The sequence below is a fragment of the Triticum urartu genome, chromosome 7, assembly GCF_003073215.2.
Source record: "Triticum urartu cultivar G1812 chromosome 7, Tu2.1, whole genome shotgun sequence".
In the NCBI taxonomy this organism is placed as follows: Eukaryota; Viridiplantae; Streptophyta; class Magnoliopsida; order Poales; family Poaceae; genus Triticum; species Triticum urartu.
Window position 1 is genome coordinate 55,987,312 of NC_053028.1, and position 20,144 is coordinate 56,007,455.

The window sequence follows — 20,144 nt, forward strand, 5'->3', positions numbered from 1 at the left end:
TAACAAGCCCAGCCCATGACGACAACGGGGCAAAAAGATCCAGCAGGTATCTACTGGCCTCTGGCCCGCCAGCGTTAGTTATATTTTGTCTTACAACATCCGCAGGCACTTTTTTTACTGAATCAAACACACAGCCCAGTTCTATTTTCCTCTTAAAACGCATGTCCTACATCAGTTTTCTAATCTCTACCTATAGTTTTACTACTCACTCTGTCCCATAATATAAGAACATTTTTGACGCTACACTAATGTCAAAAACGTTCTTATATTATGGGACGGAGGGAGTAGTTCATATACACGTATCATTATATTGAAAATACATAAAAAATTCACTTTTCATATTTACATCCTTATTTTTGTTGTTGTTTTCCCTCCCAGCGCTGATTTTTTTATCACTGGTTTTCCCTTAAACCAACTCAATTGTCCCACGTCTTATTTGCTTACAAAAACAAAACGATTTTTTGGCAAATCAATAAGTTCTTAAAAATGTTTATCATTTTGGGATTACAAAAGTTCAGACCCCACGAAATATGCAAAATAAGGTTGAGCTTTTTGACCGTGGTCCTGGGCAGAAAATGGGCTGTAATAAATTACTTAAGAATTAGCAAATGGGCTGCAAATTATTAAAAAAATAGCAAATTGACTCTATGTTGTCTGCCACATATTTGGAGGCTGATTTGTGGGCCTACTAAGTTCATGCGTACACAAGGTTTATCAAAAAAGAAACTTAGTCAACAATCGACTCTACCAACATCAGACCGTTAGATGTCAATCTAATGGCAATCGTGCTTCTTCAGTCTCTGATCTTCCTGCCCCAGCCGCCCAAACCAGCGTCGTCGGAACCGCCTGCTCCCGCTTCCCGTGGCCGGCTGTGCTACCGGGCAGGCCTTACGACCCCATCATATACTCGCATCCCAGGCCCGTCTATCCCTCTACTCACCCACACCTCCTGTTATTTTCCGGCGACGGCAGCCGAACCAGTCAACCCTCGTACTCTCCACTGCATGGGCAACCACTGCCGTGTCTTCCCCGGCTCCGTGTCGTTCCCTTCGTAGGCCTCACCGTCGTCCACCGCCCTGGTGCTCTCGGCGCGGCGTGGTCAACGTGGTCAACGAACGACATCCATCGGAATGGACTGTACGTGGAGAGGCTGATAGCTGGGTCCACGGCCGCACACAAGGAAATGCCTCCTTATTACACGCAAAATAATGATTCCTCCACCTGACATCTGGGATCCGTCGGAAGGGTCTCTGTATTTCGCGAAAAAAACATTCCCTCTGCTGGCAGGTCGGACCCACCAACTATATCTTCGCACGCAAGGAAGTGCCTCCTTATTGCGCACAAAAAAATGAATACCCCCTGCCAGCTGGGACCCACCACAGTGGGAGGCTGACTTGTGGGCCTACTAAGTTGACGGGGACGGAGGGCTTTGTCAACTTAGTCAATATGAATGATTCTAGCTCCAGTGACCGTACGATGTCCATCCAACGGCCTTAGTGCTTCTTCAACCTCTGGTCTTCTTGCTCCAGCTGCCCAAAGCAGCGTCGGTCGTGCCGCCTGCTCCTGCCTCCCGTGGCCGGCTGTGCTGCCGCGGAGGCCTCACCGCCCCATACTACTCCCACCGTTGGCCAGGCCATCCCTCCACTCACCCACACCCCCTGTTATTCTGCGGTGACGGCAACCTCACACCGCAGCCGAACCAATGAACCCTCGTACTCCTCTCCGTGTGGGCATCCACTGCCGCGTCTTCCCCGGCTCCGCGTCATCCCCTTCCTAGTCCTCGCCTTCGTCCACCGCCTTGGTGCTCTCGGTGCAGCATGGTCAATGTGGTCAACGACCGACTTCCATCGGAAGAGTACTGTACGTGGAGAGGCTGACAGCTGGGTCCACGGCCACAGCCCAGTTTTTTGTGATTTGCCAAGTAAGTCTCTTTGTCAGGCCTGGGTGGCTGCAAATCTTTCAAGACGAGGAGCGCTTCATTCGGCTGGCCGAGAAAATGGCCTATCAGTAATGAGAAATGGGATGTACATTTTTAAAACACATCAAACCGGCAATTAGTTTCAAATTTCTTTTTCTTTCATTTCGAGATTTTAAATTGCATTGATTTTTATGCGTGGACAATTTGTTGGATTTTATATTGATATACATTTATTTTTAAAATTAGTTTGAATGTGACTCAAAATTTCGGGATTAAAAACAGTTCGGACCGCACCGAAATATGCAAAATTTCGTATAATTTTTTAACCGTGCCCACAATATGGGCTGTAATGCTAACAAGAAGAATATGGGCTCAAAAAACCTTAAGAATTAGCAAATGGGCTGTAAATTATTAGAAATAATGGCAGATGGGTTGTATGATGTTTTCCACAGATTTGAGGGTTTCCTAAAAAAAAGGTTGACGCACAAGCAGTGACTGTTGGATGTCCATCCAACAGTCGTCGTGCTTCTTTAATCTCTGCTCTTCCTGCTCCAGCCGCTCAAACAAGCACCGGCGGAACTGCCTGCTCCCTCCTCCCCGCGGCCGGCTGTGCTGCCGCGCAGGCCTCACCGCCCCACCGTACTCCCATCGTTGGCCTAGCCACCCCTCTACTCACCCACACCTGCTGTTATTCTCCGGTGACGGCAGACGAACCAGGAAACCCTCGTACAGTCATACTCCCCTGCGCGTGGGAAACAACTGCCGAGTCTTCCCTGGCTCCGTGTCGTTCCCTTCCTAGGCCTCGTTGTCCTCCACCGCCCTGGTGCTCTCGGCGCGGCCTGGTCAACGTGGTCAACGACCGACATGCATCTGAAGTGGACTGTACGTGGAGAGGCTGACAGCTGGGTCCACGACCGCATGCAAGGAAATGTCTCCTTGTTACGCGTAAAATAATGATTCCTCCACCTGATATCTGGGACCCACTGAAAGGGCCTCCGTATTTCATGGAAAAACGTTACCGCCGCTGACAGCTTGGACCCACCAGCTATATCTTCGCACGCAAGGAAGTGCCTCCTTATTACGCGCAAAAAAATGAATACTCCCCCTGCTAGCTGGGACCCAGTATAGTGGCAGGCTGACTTCTGGGCCTACTAAGTTGACGGGGACGGAGGACTTTGTCAACTTAGTCAATATGCACGATTCTAGCTCCAGTGACCGTACGATGTCCATCCAATGGCCGTAGTGCTTCTTCAACCTCTGGTCTTCTTGGTCCAGCCGCCCAAACCAGCGTCGGTCGTGCCTCGTGCTCCTGCCTCCCGTGGCCGGCTACGATGCGGCGGAGGCGTCACCGCCCCCTACTACGCCAGGCCATCCCTCTACTCATCCACACCCCCTATTATTCTGCGGCGACGGCAGCCTCACACCGCAACGAACCAGTGAACCCTCATACTCCTCTACGCGTGGGCACCACTGCCGCGTCTTCCCCGGCTCCGCGTCGTCCCATTCCTAGGCCTCGCCGTCGTGCACCACCCTGGTGCTCTCGACGCGGTGTGGTCAACGTGGTCAAGGAACGGCTTCCATCGGACGTGGACTGTACGTGGAGAGGCTGACAGCTGGGTCCACGACCGCAGCAAGGAAGTGCCTCCTTATTACGCGCAAAATAATTATTCCTCCACCTGACAGCAGGGACCCACCGGATGAGCCACCGTATTTCACGAAAAAAATGTTTCTCCCTGACTGCTGGGACCCACAAGCTACATCTTCGCACGCAAGGAAATGCGTTCGGGCAAAAAAACGATTTGCCCCATGACTGCTAGGACCCACCAGCTACATCTTCGCAGGCAAGGAAGTGCCTGACAGTCGGGACCCACCTGGTCGAAGCGTACATAGCGTTGTCATTCTGGTCGCGAACGTGTACGCACATACTGATCGATGTAGAGGCGTGCACGTGTCGTAGTAGAGGCATGCACGTGTCATAGTAGAGGCGCGCACGTAGCATGTACACATACATACAGCGGCCAGGGTGCAAGAAAGTAAATACGGCCATGTACGTACATACAAGCGGGGTCTCGAACGCGTACTCGCGCGTACGTACGTCCAGGGCTCGTGTACATGGCTGGGTCGGAACGGAGAAACGTCGTCGTCGTGTTCATGGGGAGCCAACCGGCTGGGTCGGAACGGAATGCGTCGTCGTGTTCATCGGGAGAGCTTGGAGGGAACAACCGATGGAAATGAGGCCTGGCGTACCGCAGAACGGAGGAAACGGCCTTGTGTTCGACCGGCCACGTTCAAAACGGGATCCTGTTCATCGGGAGGGGTCTGGCGTACCGCAAAACGGAGGAAATGGACCTCCTATGGTCGAAACGGAGGTCCTATTGATCAGGAGGGGTGTGGCGTACCGCAAAACGGAGGAAACAGACTTGTGTTGAAGCGCTACGGTCGAAACGGGGGTCCTGTTCATCTGAAGGGGTGTGGTGTATCGCAAAACGGGACTCCATGGGATACTGTTCATCTCCACCGTCGACCCCCTCCAGCCTCCACGGGCTACTGTTCATCCACCGTCGACCTCCTCCAGCCTCCACCTGTGACTGTTCATCCACGGGCTCCTGTTCATCCAGCCTCCACCGCGTGCTACTCCATCGGCTACTGTTCAACACTACAAGAAATATGTCAACTTATGACCTTCTGTCAGTGACCCTCGAAGAATTGGTCATAAATTTATGACCATTTTAGACCAATTGGTCAAAAGCTGTTCAGGGGGCTCCAAACCCTAAACCATTGCGACCATTTTGGTCAGAAAGGTCGTAATTTCCTTACACGAAATGGTCACAAAGCAAACAGTGCTAGTCCGCTGCCTTATTTCTAGTTGTTAATGACCAATATAGATGGTCATAGCCTTGTAGATTGTGGTGGGTTGTGATGACTAGGCGCCATCTCATCAGTTTTGCCTATGTGTCATGTCCATGTGGCAGTTTTTGCCCTAGGTTGTGAAGCAACCTATATTTCTATCATTCCCAAAATTCCCAAAAAAATCTCATAAATTCTTTGGGGCATATCTTCATCAAATATGTAAAAATCCTTCGTTGCCTAGTTCAAAACTAATTCAAGAATATTCATTTTCCTATTCTGTTCACAACAACACTTTATGAAGGAAGTGCTATTTATATATTCTTGATTGTCCTCGGAATTTTTGGGCACTCTTTCCTATCCAAATCACTACCGCATGACAAAATTCAGCTCCATTTGCCTAGCAAATCTTCCTCGGCAAATTTCTAAAGTTTTTGTCCACCTAGAAGCATTGTGAAGGAAGTACCTTTTTTATATCTCTAAATGACATGAAATTTATATAGTTCCTTCATATGCCCAAATTATCACCCTCCTCCAAATTGCAGCTCAGTCAAGTCATCTATGTGAGCCCAGGTTCAATTTATATTTTATGGCCAAATTGGCATGTTGCAAAGCAAGTGTTATATAGACCCCTCCTATTACCCTCAAACTTTTTGGGCACTCTTCCATACCCAAATCATTGCCACATGATAATATTCAGCTCAATTTTCCTAGTAAATCTTTCTCGGAAAATTTCCAAAGTTTCTACCTCGAGAGAAGCTTTGTGAAGTAAGTACTAGCTAGGCTTACCCAAATGATCTGAAAATTTACCAGCGCATGACCATACTTAAGTAACTTACCTACACCAATTTTGAGCTCATTTCATTCATCCAATCTCTCTCACTAGTTTTCCCAAGTTTCTATCCATAGAAGAGCATTGTGAAGGAAGTACTACTTTGGCATGTACAAATGGTATCAATTTTCTGCAATGCTTTCCTATGCCCAAATAACCATCCTCCACAAAATTTCAGCTCACTCCATTCATTATTTTGAGCCCATCTTCAACATTCATATTTTTGTCCAGCGTGGTACTTTGCAAAGCAAGTACCACCTAGGATCCTCCTTTTGAGCTAAAAATTTGTGAAGACATTCTCCTTAGTAGATGATCATCCTCAGCCAAAACTCACGCCCATTGGCCATGTGCATTTCCCGTACCGCTAATCAAACACTTGGTTGCTAATTCATGTTTGAGCATCGATCGGTCTCCTCGTGAGAATCTTATGTTCTAATTTTCTTCCTAGCACCAACCTGGGAAGTGCCCAACCCACTAGACATGCCTAGGCCGCCCAGAACACATGGCAACACCACGGTCACGCGGTGACCACGCGGCGGGCATGCGAGCTTACGCGCTCTAGAGTTGGGGCCCTCGACCACCGTCCAAACCTCGATGTCTCTCCATCAAACCATGTTTTTCTGATTAAATAGATACTTATTTACCTAGAAATGATTTTTGAAAAAAATAAAGAGCAAACTATGACGCAGCTGTAGTTCAAATTTGACCCGCTTCCAACTGAATCGACGGGAATTTGTCTTTTTCACCAGAGGTGGATCAAAATTTTTGACACGCAACCATTTTTTCAATTGTGCATTAAATATGGCCTAGTATTTTATAAAATTTATTAGGTCCAATTTTGCAACAAATATATGGTAGGTCCTTCACAAAAAAACTCATTTCAGGCACTCGGAAAATGGAAAATGGTTTTTTCGTCCAAAGAAAATGAAAACTTCCTTAGGCAACATTGTTTGCCATTTCAATATGCACCCTTGTGCACAATATGAGATCATTTGAACAAACTATGCCATGAATGTGGCCATAAGATTGATCATTTGGCTTGAAAGCCATTGATCTCCATACGTGATAGCTCGTTTCTGAGAACACTTTTTTAAAATAATTGCTGTATTACAAGTTTGTTATTTTTCCTGGGAACTTGGCCACACATAATGACACAATGCGAAGGTTTCCCAATTTTTTGATTTGTTTTTTGAATTTTTTTATGCCCGTTTCAAAATGCGGTCAAAACGGCGGGCTTGACCGTTCCTAGCTAGTGGTTGAATCTTGGAATTTTTTTGGTGTTTCTCTGATTAAATAGATACTTATGTACCTAAAAATGATTTTTGAAAAAAATAAATAGCAAACTATGAGGCAGTTGCAGTTCAAATTTGACCCACTTCCAGCTGAATCGGCGGAAATTTGTCTTTTTCACGAGAGGTGGATCAAAACTTTTGACACCCAACCATTTGGTCAATTGTGCATTAAATATGGCCTAGTATTTTAGAAAAATGATTTGGTCCAATTTTGCAACAATTATTTTGGAGGTCCTTCACAAAAAAACCTCCTTTTGGGCACTCGAAAAATGGAAAATGGTTTTTTCGTCCAAAGAAAATGAAAACTTCCTTTGGCAACATTGTTTGCCATTCCAATATACACCCTTGTGCACAATATGGGATCATTTGAACAAACTATGCCATGGATGTGGCCATAAGATTGATCATTTGGCTTGAAAGCCATTGATCTCCACACGTGATAGCTCGTTTCTGAGAACACTTTTTTAAAATAATTGCCGTATTACAAGTTTGTTATTTTTCCTAGGAACTTGGCCACATATAATGACACAATGCGAAGGTTTCCCAATTTTTTGTTTTTTTTTGAATTTTTTATGCCCGTTTCAAAATGCGGTCAAAACGGCGGGAATGACCGTTCCTAGCTAGTGGTTGAATCTTGGAACTTTTTTGGTGTTTCTATGATTAAATAGATACTTATGTACCTAGAAATGATTTTTGGAAAAAATAAAGAGCAAACTACAAGGCAGCTACAGTTCAAATTTGACCCACTTCCAACTGAATCAGCGGAAATTTGTCTTTTTCACCAGAGGTGGATAAAAACTTTTGAAACCCAACCATTTGCTCAATTGTGCATTAAATATGTCCTAGTATTTTAGAAAAATGATTTGGTCCAATTTTGCAATAAATATATTGTAGGTCCTTAACAAAAGAACCTTCTTTTGGGCACTCGAAAAATGGAAAATGGATTTTTCGTCCAAAGAAAATGAAAACTTCCTTAGGCAACATTGTTTTCCATTCCAATATGCACCCTTGTGTATAATATGAGATCATTCGAACAAACTATGCCATGAATGTGGCCATAAGATTGATCATTTGGCTTGAAAGCCATTGATCTTCACACATGATAGCTCGTTTCTGAGAACACTTTTTTTAAAATAATTGCCGTATTACAAGTTTGTTATTTTTCCTGGGAACTTGGCCACATGTAATGACACAATGCAAAGGTTTCCCAATTTTTTGTTTTTTTTTTGAATTTTTTATGCCCGTTTCAAAATGCGGTCAAAACGGCGGGAATGATCGTTCCTAGCTAGTGGTTGAATCTTGGAATTTTTTTGGTGTTTCTATGATTAAATAGATACTTATGTACCTAGAAATGATTTTTGGAAAAAATAAATAGCAAACTATGAGGCAGCTGCAGTTCAAATTTGACCCGCTTCCAGCTGAATCGGTGGAAATTTGTCTTTTTCACGAGAGGTGGATCAAAACTTTTTACACCCAACCATTTTGTCAATTGTGCATTATATATGGCCTAGTATTTTAGAAAAATTATTTGATCCAATTTTGCAACAAATATATGGTAGGTCCTTCACAAAAAAACTCATTTTGGGCCCTCGAAAAATGAAAAATGTTTTTTTTGCCAAAAAACTCATTTCTCACTACACCTTTTTGAAGATATTTATCTTTTTTCATGTTTGTTATTTTTTCTGAAAACTCGTTCACATTTTGGTGACATGATTTTCTATTTTCTTTTTGAATTTATCAGGTCATAAAATAGCTGACATGATTTTAACACATTATTTTTTAGACAACTATGACCAATTTAGAAGGTCATAGCATCATTCTGCATTCTGATTGGTCCGTAGACGTTTCACGCGGATAGTGCATCATACGCCGTCGGATGCTCGTGGATCCAACGGCTGTCCTCGACCCTTCCACACAAACCCCGAAACCCTAGCCGGTCATTTTCCATCCACCCCGCGCCTCCTTTCTTTCCCACATCCATCCATCTCCTCGCTGTCTCGCCCGAGGGAGAGAGAGAGAGCTGCCTCCTCCCTTCCAGATCGCCGCTGGCACCTCCCTCCGGCGGAGCTGGCCGCCGTCCATGGCCTCCCGCACGCCCTACTCCTCTCACCCAACCAAACCGCACATCCATGGCCACATCCCCGCTCGATCTCGTCGGGAACGAGGCCTCCATCGATCCAACCATCCATCCATGCCCGCAGCAGCACTCCCGCCATCCGTGCTCCTTCCCCAGCAGCGAGAGGCTTCGAGAGAGCCGAGGCGCGCCCCGAGCGGGGCGATCCACCGTCCATCCCAACCTCCTCCGCCCGCCTCCTTCTGTTTTCTGCGGGTCCTGCAGATGGCGGCGACGGGCGTCGGCGCCGGGTACCTCGCCCCCAGCGTCCGCCTGCGCGCCGATCCGGCGACGGCGGCCTGGGCGTCCGCCTGCGTCGTCCGCGCGCGGCTCCAGCGCGTCGCGCGGGGCCGCTACGTCGCTGAGCTCAGCAGGGAGGGCCCCGCGGCGCGCCCCGCGCAGCAGCAGCAGCAGCTGGCCCGTCGTGCCCGGCTTCCTCGCGCCGCCCCCGTCGTGCCCGGCTTCCTCGCGCCGCCCCCGTCGCGCCTGCCCAGTCGCCGTCCCCGACGCAGCCGCCCCTGCCGGACGGCGGCGTGGGGGAACTCGCCCCGACCTCCTGCTCGAAGGTACCGCGGTTCAGTCGATTTCTTCCTGACGGATGTTCAGTCGATTCAGTTGTTGTATATATATGTGATATATGTTCGTTGTTCATCAGTCGTACGTACAGATTTACCAGCATACGCATGATTGATTTAGTCGATCAATAGATTTTTCTAGACGTTTTATTGGATCGTGAGATGATTGATTTAGTACTGCTACTAGAAAGAAGACTGAAAAGGCTGGGCCAAGTGCACGCATGTTGGGAACGTAGTTAAATTGAGGAGTTTGTCCGTTGCTTGGCCTGATATTATTACCAAAAATGGTGTGAGTCCCTGTACTTATTATTAATGGGAAATCTTAACATCACACTGGGGTTTATTAGTCTCCAATTGTATATTCTCAGCACTCAACTGAATTTACTGATACTGTAGTGGACATGACACGTGAGCACCCCTCTTCAAGGAATGCAATGCTTCTTTCTGTTTTATATTACATGAACTAGAAGGAGCTTCCACCTTTGAGTACAGAAGTAGTATCGAAATTGAAGACCCTTGTATTACTGTCTTGTTTTTCAATGAAATGGGAGGCCCATGCAGTAAATTCACATGGGCACCTGGGAGGCTAGGATCATGTGTGCTTTGCAGAGTACTAGACCCAGCTCACCCTCTGTTAGATTACTTGTTGGGCTGCTACTTTGTGTTTGCTGTGCAGTATATTAGACATCCTGAATTTGGCATCTAGCCAAGAACAGAATACAGGTTGCGCCATTCTTATTATTGCTAAACTGTTGTGATGCAATTTTTAAAGAATGCGATCTTCTAAGTTTTGCATTTGAGTGCTGGGTAGGTAGGATCTTAGGATCATCAACTCTTGTACACTGTTTTAACTAGTTCTGCATCTGTACATACATGTGTACAGCTGTAAATCCAAGTGTATATGTTGTCTTTTGCAGGATTATTTCAGGTTGTGGTTGTTTGTCCTAAAATATATCAGTCTATTTTTTTATATCCTCGTCCACTAATCTGGGCACTTGATTTACTCGAAGCCTTGTGAATCAGGTTATGCAAACCTGTTGCATTTAGCACCATCAAAGCTTGTTACTACATCAGTTGCTTGCTCCAAGTGTCTTGTTCTTGGATTCTTTGATTTTATCCTGGTGTGCACAACGCTGGTATTTCTGGATAACCTGAAACTAGTTTCTCCACCATATGCTATCTAGCTGTTGGGTGCTAATTATAGTTACTTTATATGAAGAAACACTTACCTGGGAGTTAGGATCATCTAATAAAATTTCTACTATATATACATATATATATATACATATATATTTATATATGCATGAAACTGAGATTGCTAGCATCATTTACACAAGATACACCCTTTGAATTGAATTGATTGGTTCAGTTTCGTATATTCTTCACCCAGCCTTCTATCATGCTTATAACTAGTGCTCTGCTCATGTTGTTAGACAGGATTTTCACTTCCTGCCATCCCAACCTTCTATCATGCTTACAAGATTTTTCTTTGCACGGCAGTAGCACCAGTACCTTGCTGCTGTTGGGAACGGAAGGGAGCTGTTCCATGCATTGAATCTGGGGAGAAAATCACCTTCGGCATGTACACCATCACCTTGGGCATGCTTGTGCCGCTGCTGCTCGGCCTCAACATGTCCTGGAGTGCCATTAGCGCCGCCCTCACGCTCATCTTCCTCGACTTCAAGGACGCTCGCCCCTGCCTCGAGAAGGTAATTGTGTGTCCATCCGTCTGCAGTTAACTAAGTTGTGCCCCATTGATGTCCTACTAATGTTAATTGTTACTACCATGGTGCTGATGCTGTTCAGAATATGATATGTGCTTTAATTCTAAGTTCTGGTCTCTCTTAAGAGACACTTCTAGCTTTTCTGACTCAAAGTTGTTAACTTGGTACTGCATGAGTTTTACTACTGCTAACACAGAGAGTATTTACTACTGCCAACACAGAGACTTTGTATGCATGCTACCTGATGAGTGCTTTCTTTGTAATATTTCACCTTCGTATGCATAGGTTTATTCGGTTTGAATTCTGCATGACATGAAATAGATATTTACAGTGTTTTTCTCAACTTGTTTTCACTGTCACTTGATATATACTTGCTTGTACTTGAAGCTGTGGGTTAATGTTGGTGGTTTTGTTCTACTTGGATGCATTGGTACCCATCATCGAGCGAACGGATGCAACAGCGGCAAGAAGCTCATGGCTGTGTGCATCTAAAGCACACCATGGACACCATCCACTTCCTCATCAATGCTAACTCAATCCAGATCATCGTCGACACTATCATCCACAGGTATCTTCCTTGGTTCCCTTTATCATCTCCTGCCTTTGTGAAGTTTAGTATGCGTGTGGTGACGAGTATTGTTAGATCTTGCCAGTTGAATGTATGGTCGTGATAGTAGAATGGTATTTTGTTTTAGGCGCAATGTGTTGTAGTGCAGTTTTTTTGCACAACCTGCATATGTGCCATGCATATTCATATTGTTTCTCTGTTTCTTATATGAACTACTATCTCATTTTAACTAGCTCGACAACAAAAAGCATGGTACTAGCTGAATGTTGAATGGTCTGTTCATAATATATTTGCCCCAGTTTTTCTCATTCTTTTCTGATTCATGTAACAGGATGACAGAGGAAGCCATGTTGCTGTTTTGTTTGGTCTCAGCCCTGACTATCGCCGTCGAGCTAGTCCGGCGTGTTGTTCATCTGACTATGGTTCCAGCCCTGACTACCGAAGTTTTTGTCCTGTTGAAGTTGCATAGAAATATGAGAGAGTCCAGCGAGTCCAGGAGCTTGTAAAGTAGTACTATATTACACTTGTAGAGCTTGTAAAGTATTGTATTATACATGGCCCTTTGTACTGGAACGGATAGAGCTTGTAAAGTATTGTATTATGTGATCTGGTTGCTCTTGTTTAAGTATTATGTGTGTTTTTTGTCTCTGCGAATCTGAATACTGCTTGAAATATGAAGACTATGAGTCTGATAGGTGGGACCTACTTACATGACAAATTGAAATTGGGACCCATCTGACTAGTGGACCCTTCTTTTGAAAAAAAAACTAAATTCGTTTAGACAAAAAGGCCACAACCCAACAATAAAAAGGCTGCAATATTGGGCTTGGCCCATGAACCCAACCAAAAATTGACAGACAGAAAAAAAACAAATAGGCCGAATTGTTGGGCTAGGCCCATGTAGAAAATCGAATTGGACCGGGCTTAATCTTATGGCACATCAGATTGCCACGCTGGATGCCGACGTGGCCTGGGGAGGTTGCTAGTGACCAAAACGCCACAGTAGACGTATTTTGGTCATAAACGTCTACATCCATTTCAGAAGAAAGGTCGCTATAGTCAGTTTACGACGGCCAGCTTTTGACCTTATGTTTTTGGTCACAAAAAGGTCACAAATGGAAATTTGTGACCTTTCAGTGACCAATAGTGGTGGTCACAAGTTGACATATTTCTTGTAGTGCAACCAGCCCTCTCCACGGGCTCCTGTTCAACCACCCCTCCACGGGCTACTGTTCATCCAGCCCTCCACCGTCTACTGTTCATCCCGCCCTCCATGGGGTGACCCTGTTCATCCAGACCTCCACGGGGTCCTGTTCATCCAGCCCCAACTGACTCGATCGATCGGGGTCCTGTTCACCCAGAGGCAACACCACGGGGTCCTGTTCATCCACCCCCACCGGGAACTGTTCATCCAAACCCACCCAGTAACGCTCACTGTTCATCCAGAGGCAGCATCGATCGACTTCAGTTAGCAGCAGTAGCGAAGGAATCGCTCGATCGGGTTCAGTTAACAGCCATCGATCGATTGCTCGGGTTCAGTAACGCGTAGCCTGCAGTGCAATCACTCGGGTTCAGTTAGAGCCCAACGCCTCGCTCGGGTTCAGTTAGAGCCCAATGCCTCGCACCCACGCGCGTGCGTGTACGAGAGAAACATGCATCGCTCGGCGCTGACCACCCACCGTAACCGGGAACACCCCGATATTTTCCTCGCCTTCGCTTCTACCATGGTTTTTGCCGTCATGGACGGCCCAAAGAATGTCATGCAGCTGCGTCTCCGACCCGCCCAGGACGAAAAGCCCATTTTCTGTCATGATTTTTTGCCATAGAAGTAGGACCCCACCACATCTATGATGATACCGTGTTTTGTCACAATTATTGTCATAGAAGTGTCATATGTATGATAGAAAAAAAATTTGTTCGGCCCAAAATGTCACGGATGTGTCTTCTTTTTGTAGTGCATATATATAATGTACTTGATACTTCAGATTAGACCAGTGTTTAACGAGGCCCCTCCAGTCTTCATCTGATATATTTTCCACTGGAGATGTTTGGGAAAGTTCACTGTTAGCCTTGCCTTCAAAGTGAGTTTTCCTCAAGTTATACTGATATTGTCGCAGAGCAGACTTGAAAACATGGGTGCAAGCTTGTCTGGTTGCATCATCTTGGCTATCCAACTTGAACCTCATCTGTTGAAAATTATGGGAGTCTCATTATCAGCAACCTAGAAAGTATGGGACAGAGCAAGACGATATTACTAGTTTCCATACATAGCCATACTTACAAATAAATGGTCGAGGAAGGTGTTGAACTGGGTTTCGTCTTTGTCATTCCTATACTGAATCCATGTTGGGAGGATACGTACATGACACCTAAAGGCAACCACTGCCTCTGATACTAACTTGGCTGACTCTGTAGCATCACGTGGCCTTTTTAAACCTGCCTCAAAACGGATCTCCATTCTTCCTCCTCTAGATTTAGTTAACCTATCGAGCATTATCTCTGATGTTTGTTTCCTCTTGCGCCTAGGTGCTAGTCCAACAACGAACATAGGAAGTGTTAGTGTACACCAAATTGTGAGACTACATATAAAGAAGCATGCAACTGTAACTTGACTCCAACAACCACCATCTTGCTGTTGAAGCTCACAAGGTTCATCTGATCTTGCCAACTCGTCTTGTGTCAAGAGTGCTTGGGAAGTAGTGTCAGGTGGCAAGGGAGCTTGGGAACATGCTGCTAGCTCAGTTCACGCACGAGTAACTCGTGCAGCTGGTAGTACTGTGGAAGGTGTTGCAAGAACTAGGGCTGTCTCATACTTTCTGTTTGGTGGCAGCTATTTGTTTCTGTTTGGCTTTTTCTGCAGCTCGTGTAGCATGGGATACCCTGTTTGTAGAATTTTCTGCTGGACTTTGACCTTCTATTGCACCATCAGTACCAACAGAATCTGCAGGATTCTTCCGGTTTCCATTCCCCGCCACTTTGTGTTTCTTCCTCTTTCTCTATGCCATGTTAAGTCAATTTGACAAGAAAAATGAATACCAATTTAGTTCTTCAGAACAAATTGATGCGTGATACAGACGAACTAAACTTTGATGTTAGACAACCACATGATAGGAGGATGTAATATGTACAAATATTATGTAAACTAAGATAACATAATTATGATGTGTAAACTAAGCAGAAGACATTTCACTAAATTAGAAGCAATGTAATGGAAGGTAGACACCATATGAAAGATGCTACAAATATCGCTCTGCCAAGTTAATAGTGTCTCATCATAAATGGTGCTTAAACAAACGTGAAGCAGTACAAGAAATAAATCATATGCAAGATGCAAATAACATCACACTACCAAGTTAGAGGTCTCTCGTCATTAGTGCCATTGCATATTCACAGCTTATGATGTGTAAACTAAGGAGAAGGCATTTCAACAAATTAGAAGCAATGAAAGCTAGACACCATATGAAAGATGCAACGAGTATCACTCTACCAAGTTAAAACTGTCTCGTCATAAGTGCCATTTCAACAAATTAGTAGTACAAGCTAGAAAAGAATGTGAGATGTAACCTATATCACACTCCGAAGTCAAACATGTCTTATGATAAGTGATTGTTGCAGGTTACACAATAGTAGTAATTTGATGTAAGAACATGGTGTGATAGACATATACTGTATGTTCTAGAAACAGGAACACGTGTCTTATTCAAGTATAATGTGTAAAGTAAGCAGATGGAATTCAACAAAATTAGAAGCAATACAAGCTAGACATCACACATAACATGCAACCACATATAACAATGCCAAGTTAGAGGGAGCACCGGTGATGGTGCACTAGGGGAGACGTGCTCATCATAAACACAGCTACGTTGAGTGTCTATGCATGTGTTCTCTTGGAAATCATCTTGGGGGATGGAGGAGTAGAAACTGTAGAGGCCCTCCGTTTTGAAGGAGCACCTTTATCCGCTGCCTTGGTAACTTCCTTCCGCTTTATTGATTTTGAATTGTCAAGTAAAACCGACAAGAAAAAGCAATAAAATTCTCTCTTCAGAACTCATTCATGCATGATATTGACAATCACTACTTTGATGTAAGGCAAACACATGATACCAGGATGGAATATGTACGAAAAACAGGACAGATGGCATGTTCACAACTGTTTGTGTAAACTAAGCACCCATTCCAACAAATAATAAGCAATGCAAGCTAGACACCACATGAAAGATGCAACCAATATGACTCTGCCAAGTTAAGAGCGTCCCATCATAAATGGAATTTTAACAAATTAGAAGCAGCGCATGCTATAAATCATATGAAAGATGCAACTAATATCGCACTGCATATACTAAAGGTGTCTTGTCATATTGATTGATGCGGGATACAAAAAAAATAGTTTTATGTAAGGACATGCTTAATAGACAGATGTACTATGTACTAAATACAGGAAGGCATGTCACATTAACATGTATAATGTATAAGCTAAGCAGAATAGCACATGCAGTTTAACCAGATTGGAAGAATTACAATCTAAACACCATATGCAACATGCAACCACATATCACACTGCCAAGTTAGAGCAAGCACCTGCGATGCTAGTGTAGGGGAATGCGGTAATCAACTACAGAGCTACGTTCACTATCTTCATCTAGCCTTGCTGTTTCTTGAGAATCATGTCGGGAGGCTGACGCTGCATTCTTTAAATGAGTAGTCCACTTGCCTGACTGCCTCATCATAAGTGATTGATAAGGGATACACAAGAACATTAGTTTGATGTAAGAACATGGTTAATACAAAGATGTACTAGTATGTACCAAAAACAGAAACACATGTCATATTCAAAGGTATAATGTGTAAGCTAAGCAGATGCAATTTAACCAAATTACAAGCAATACAAGCTAGACATCCGTCTGGAGTGGTGAGCATGATCATCTAGGACCCGAGAGCCTGGTGGGAGGCGGGCTTCTTCGCCACCATCGCGGCTTTTTAGTTAGCTTCCAGGTGATGCATGTCTTTGTTGGGCTTGTCACTGGCTCGGCCGGTGCCCTGACTAGCTATTTGTCTTCTGGTGCTCACGGGATGGTGGTTCATGTAAAAAATATCTTTCCTTATCTTAATAAAGACCGACTTCAGCCTTTCGAATACAAGCTAGACACCATATGGAACATGCAACCACATATGACACCGCGAAGTTAAAGCAAGCACCTGGGATGGTGGTTCATTGCGAGCGAGGTCATCAACTCCAGAGCTACGTTTACCGTCTCCATCTGCTAACACTGCACCCTTTATAGCGCTGTAACGTGCCGTGCTTACCCGCGTAGAAAGCTAGAGCAACTTCTCTCTTTTCTTTTCTGCTTCTCTCAAGGAAGACTCTGAAATACCCTTGCATAAAAACACAATAGTGAGAGTATGGGTGAAGTGTGTGCAGAACTAGTGCATTGTAAAAGTAGCAGATAGCAGGTGGCTGAAAAATAAATGACAGGAGACATATGATAGCTCTACAACATTGCATGGAAAACTAAATTAGATTCTACTCCGTATGATTTTGTAATATATGAGCACATGAAATGCAGGTACTCCTCTAGCACACCACCCACATGTGGTCATATCAAGATAACAGTCGACTGAAAATAAATAGGTCAGTTGATTTTTTTAATGAACCGTCCGATCTATAAGGAACGGGCAGATGGCCTTCGTCTACCTCCCGCCAGTCACTGTTGATGATCTTTCTTGAACCGCCAGCGACCACCGGCCCAAACCCCTGCCTCCGCCGCCCCGCCCTCCCCTCGACCTCACACCACCGCCGTGCTTGGCAGCGCCCCCAGGCCATCCCTTTAATCCCGGCCAACCTCCAGATCAGGCGCCAGTAGCTCTAGGCCCCACACGCCCCTAAGATAAACACCGAGGCGCTGCTTCCCAGGCGTAATAGGCGGACTAGCGCTTGTTACGCCGGGGAATGCTTCCGTTAATTGGGAGTCAACTGACCTGGAATTGAAATTCTGGGGGGCGACGGACCTCTAGCTAAGGTGAAATAGTATATGAGGAGAAACCTTGTGCATCGCGAGTTACTAGGAACATCTAGTATCAAGAAGAAGCGGTCAACTAGTGTCTTCTGTGGGATGAATACCGTGCAAGCAGACACGTAAGATTTGCACGAATAAGGGAAGAGGAGTACCCTTATCGGTTGCCAGTGTGGTCTCCTCCATATGTCACGGCGATCTTCTTTTTTCTCCCGGGGGAACGATGTTTTGGAGAACCGTTGATCCTTGGACAAACCCATGGCCAAATTGTTGAATGTGTTGCCATGGCCGTATATCGGCGGAGGGGAATCAGATCCAAGGCGGCGAAGGACGGCGTAGCAGGAACAACTCTGGTGCGGTGGAGGGTGGCGAAGTTGGAGCAGCAGCGGTGAGGCGCAGGACGGCGTGGTTGAACTGGCTCGGGTACGGACGGCTCGGCCTCGGCTTCAACTACTAGCCGTGGAGGGCATTGTAGTTGAGGTTGCGGTGGAAGATGATGTTGGGGTATCGGTTCCAGCGTGATGGAGGAGGGCGGCGGTTGATGGGTGGGATGGGGTGGCGGACGGAGGACGTCAGGGTTTCGCGGCTGGTGGAGAGGTAGTTTTTGCGCCCATGGAGTACGAATGGGGAATCGGACTGGGGGGGGGGGGGGGGGGGAGAACCATGTTTCGGTCTGGGACACGCTTGTTTTTGGCTTTTTTTAACAGAAGATGGGTCGCGCTTGTTTGAAATTTGGGGAAAGTACAAACTTTGCCCCCTCTTAAATTTCGGACCAACTTCGGGTCGGGGGTAGGATGGTAATCCCAGGTGTCCCAAATAGTGGGCGGGAGCGATTTCGGCCGCGCGCATGTGTGCTTAGGCGGCCATTGTGTATGAATGTTTCTCAGAGGCGGTTGCGTGGCGTCTAGATGAAGCTACAAACCTACCCCGGTTTAGACCTTTGGACGTCGGGCCGGTAGGTTTCACGGGTCGGAGTTATTAGAAAAGTAATTTCCTTGTACTACCAAACATTGGTCTCATGTGGTTTCGGGCGAGTAGAGGCTCTTTTGGCGCTTCGTATGAAATTTTGAAACACAAGCATTCACGTTTAGAGTACTCTTGAACTTTGAGGATTGACCTAAATAGACAACGTTAAATTTGACCTTGTATGTTTGAAAACCTCATTAAATTATCCGCTTCTTTTTGAAATTTTGACACTTGAAAATCCTATAACTACAATTATTTTGGAATGGAGGAGCTAAATTTGAATCTATTTTGTACACCCACTACATATGCTATTATGTACAAAATCAGACAAAAGATTGGTGCCCCCATAATTTAGGTATGATTTACAAATGCCATGATATCAAATTCAAATAATTGAATGGACTTCATGTTGAATTCGATTTTTTAAACCACCTTAAGTTGAATTCCAATGTATGCTAGTTCATAGGTAGCTATTTATAATGTTCATTGTGTAACTTTCGTATGTATAATGTGCTTTACACACACAACATGAACTATACTCACGTTTATATTTGATTGCTAAAGCGATGCATTATCAGGAGTTCAAATACTAACTATGTGGATCAATTGTGTCGAATAATAACATAGACATGCTCAAATTCGACAGAATCTAGATGTCTGATGGATCAATGACCGTTCCTTACGCGAACTGCAAATATCATGATCCCATCCTAATATTTGGATACAATTTATATCTTTATAATCAATGTGTACAACAGTCTTTTACGTGTAGTTTCACTCTCCATCGGTGGTCTCTCACACATGCTCACACACTCTCTCCCGAGGTGTCTTTCTCGCACACATGCTCTCGATATAACCCTCCCTCCCTCTCGTAACCATTTACGACTGTTTTCACTAACCTTTATCACAAGCACTCTCCTCTTGCAAGCATACACACACATAATCCCCATCGACCCTTTCTATATAGATAGACTTGCCTACGTGTCTCCTGTACGCACATTATCTTTAGGCATGTCTCTCAAGCATTGTCTCACACCTCTCTTCCTAATCGACGAGTATGATTCTAGCAGAGCATTCTGTAGGATGCCCCTTAAAGTTAGGTTGGATGATTTGTAATATCAGAGATAAAGGGATTACCTTAGTCCGAGAACCTAGGGTTACAAATCCTAGCTGGCTTTGTCAGTGGACACAGAGTCCTTCACAATTATGATATCTTTGTCTTGTACGACTAGTCATCCATGGGTCTCCCTAAATGCGTCACGGGCCGACCAATATGGCGCGGAACGGAACCGAATGAA

General features: G+C 45.0%; 1 protein-coding gene across 1 annotated transcript; it reads left to right on the plus strand.

Annotated features, from left to right (window-relative positions):
* Positions 1-8,836: 8,836 nt before the first annotated feature.
* Positions 8,837-12,500, plus strand: LOC125521103. The gene is made up of 4 exons (XM_048686152.1): positions 8,837-9,568; positions 11,078-11,286; positions 11,689-11,869; positions 12,201-12,500. Exons 1-3 carry the CDS (start codon positions 9,019-9,021, stop codon positions 11,791-11,793), a joined length of 864 nt encoding a protein of 287 aa, XP_048542109.1. The 5' UTR covers positions 8,837-9,018; the 3' UTR covers positions 11,794-11,869; positions 12,201-12,500.
* The last annotated feature ends 7,644 nt before the right edge of the window (positions 12,501-20,144 follow it).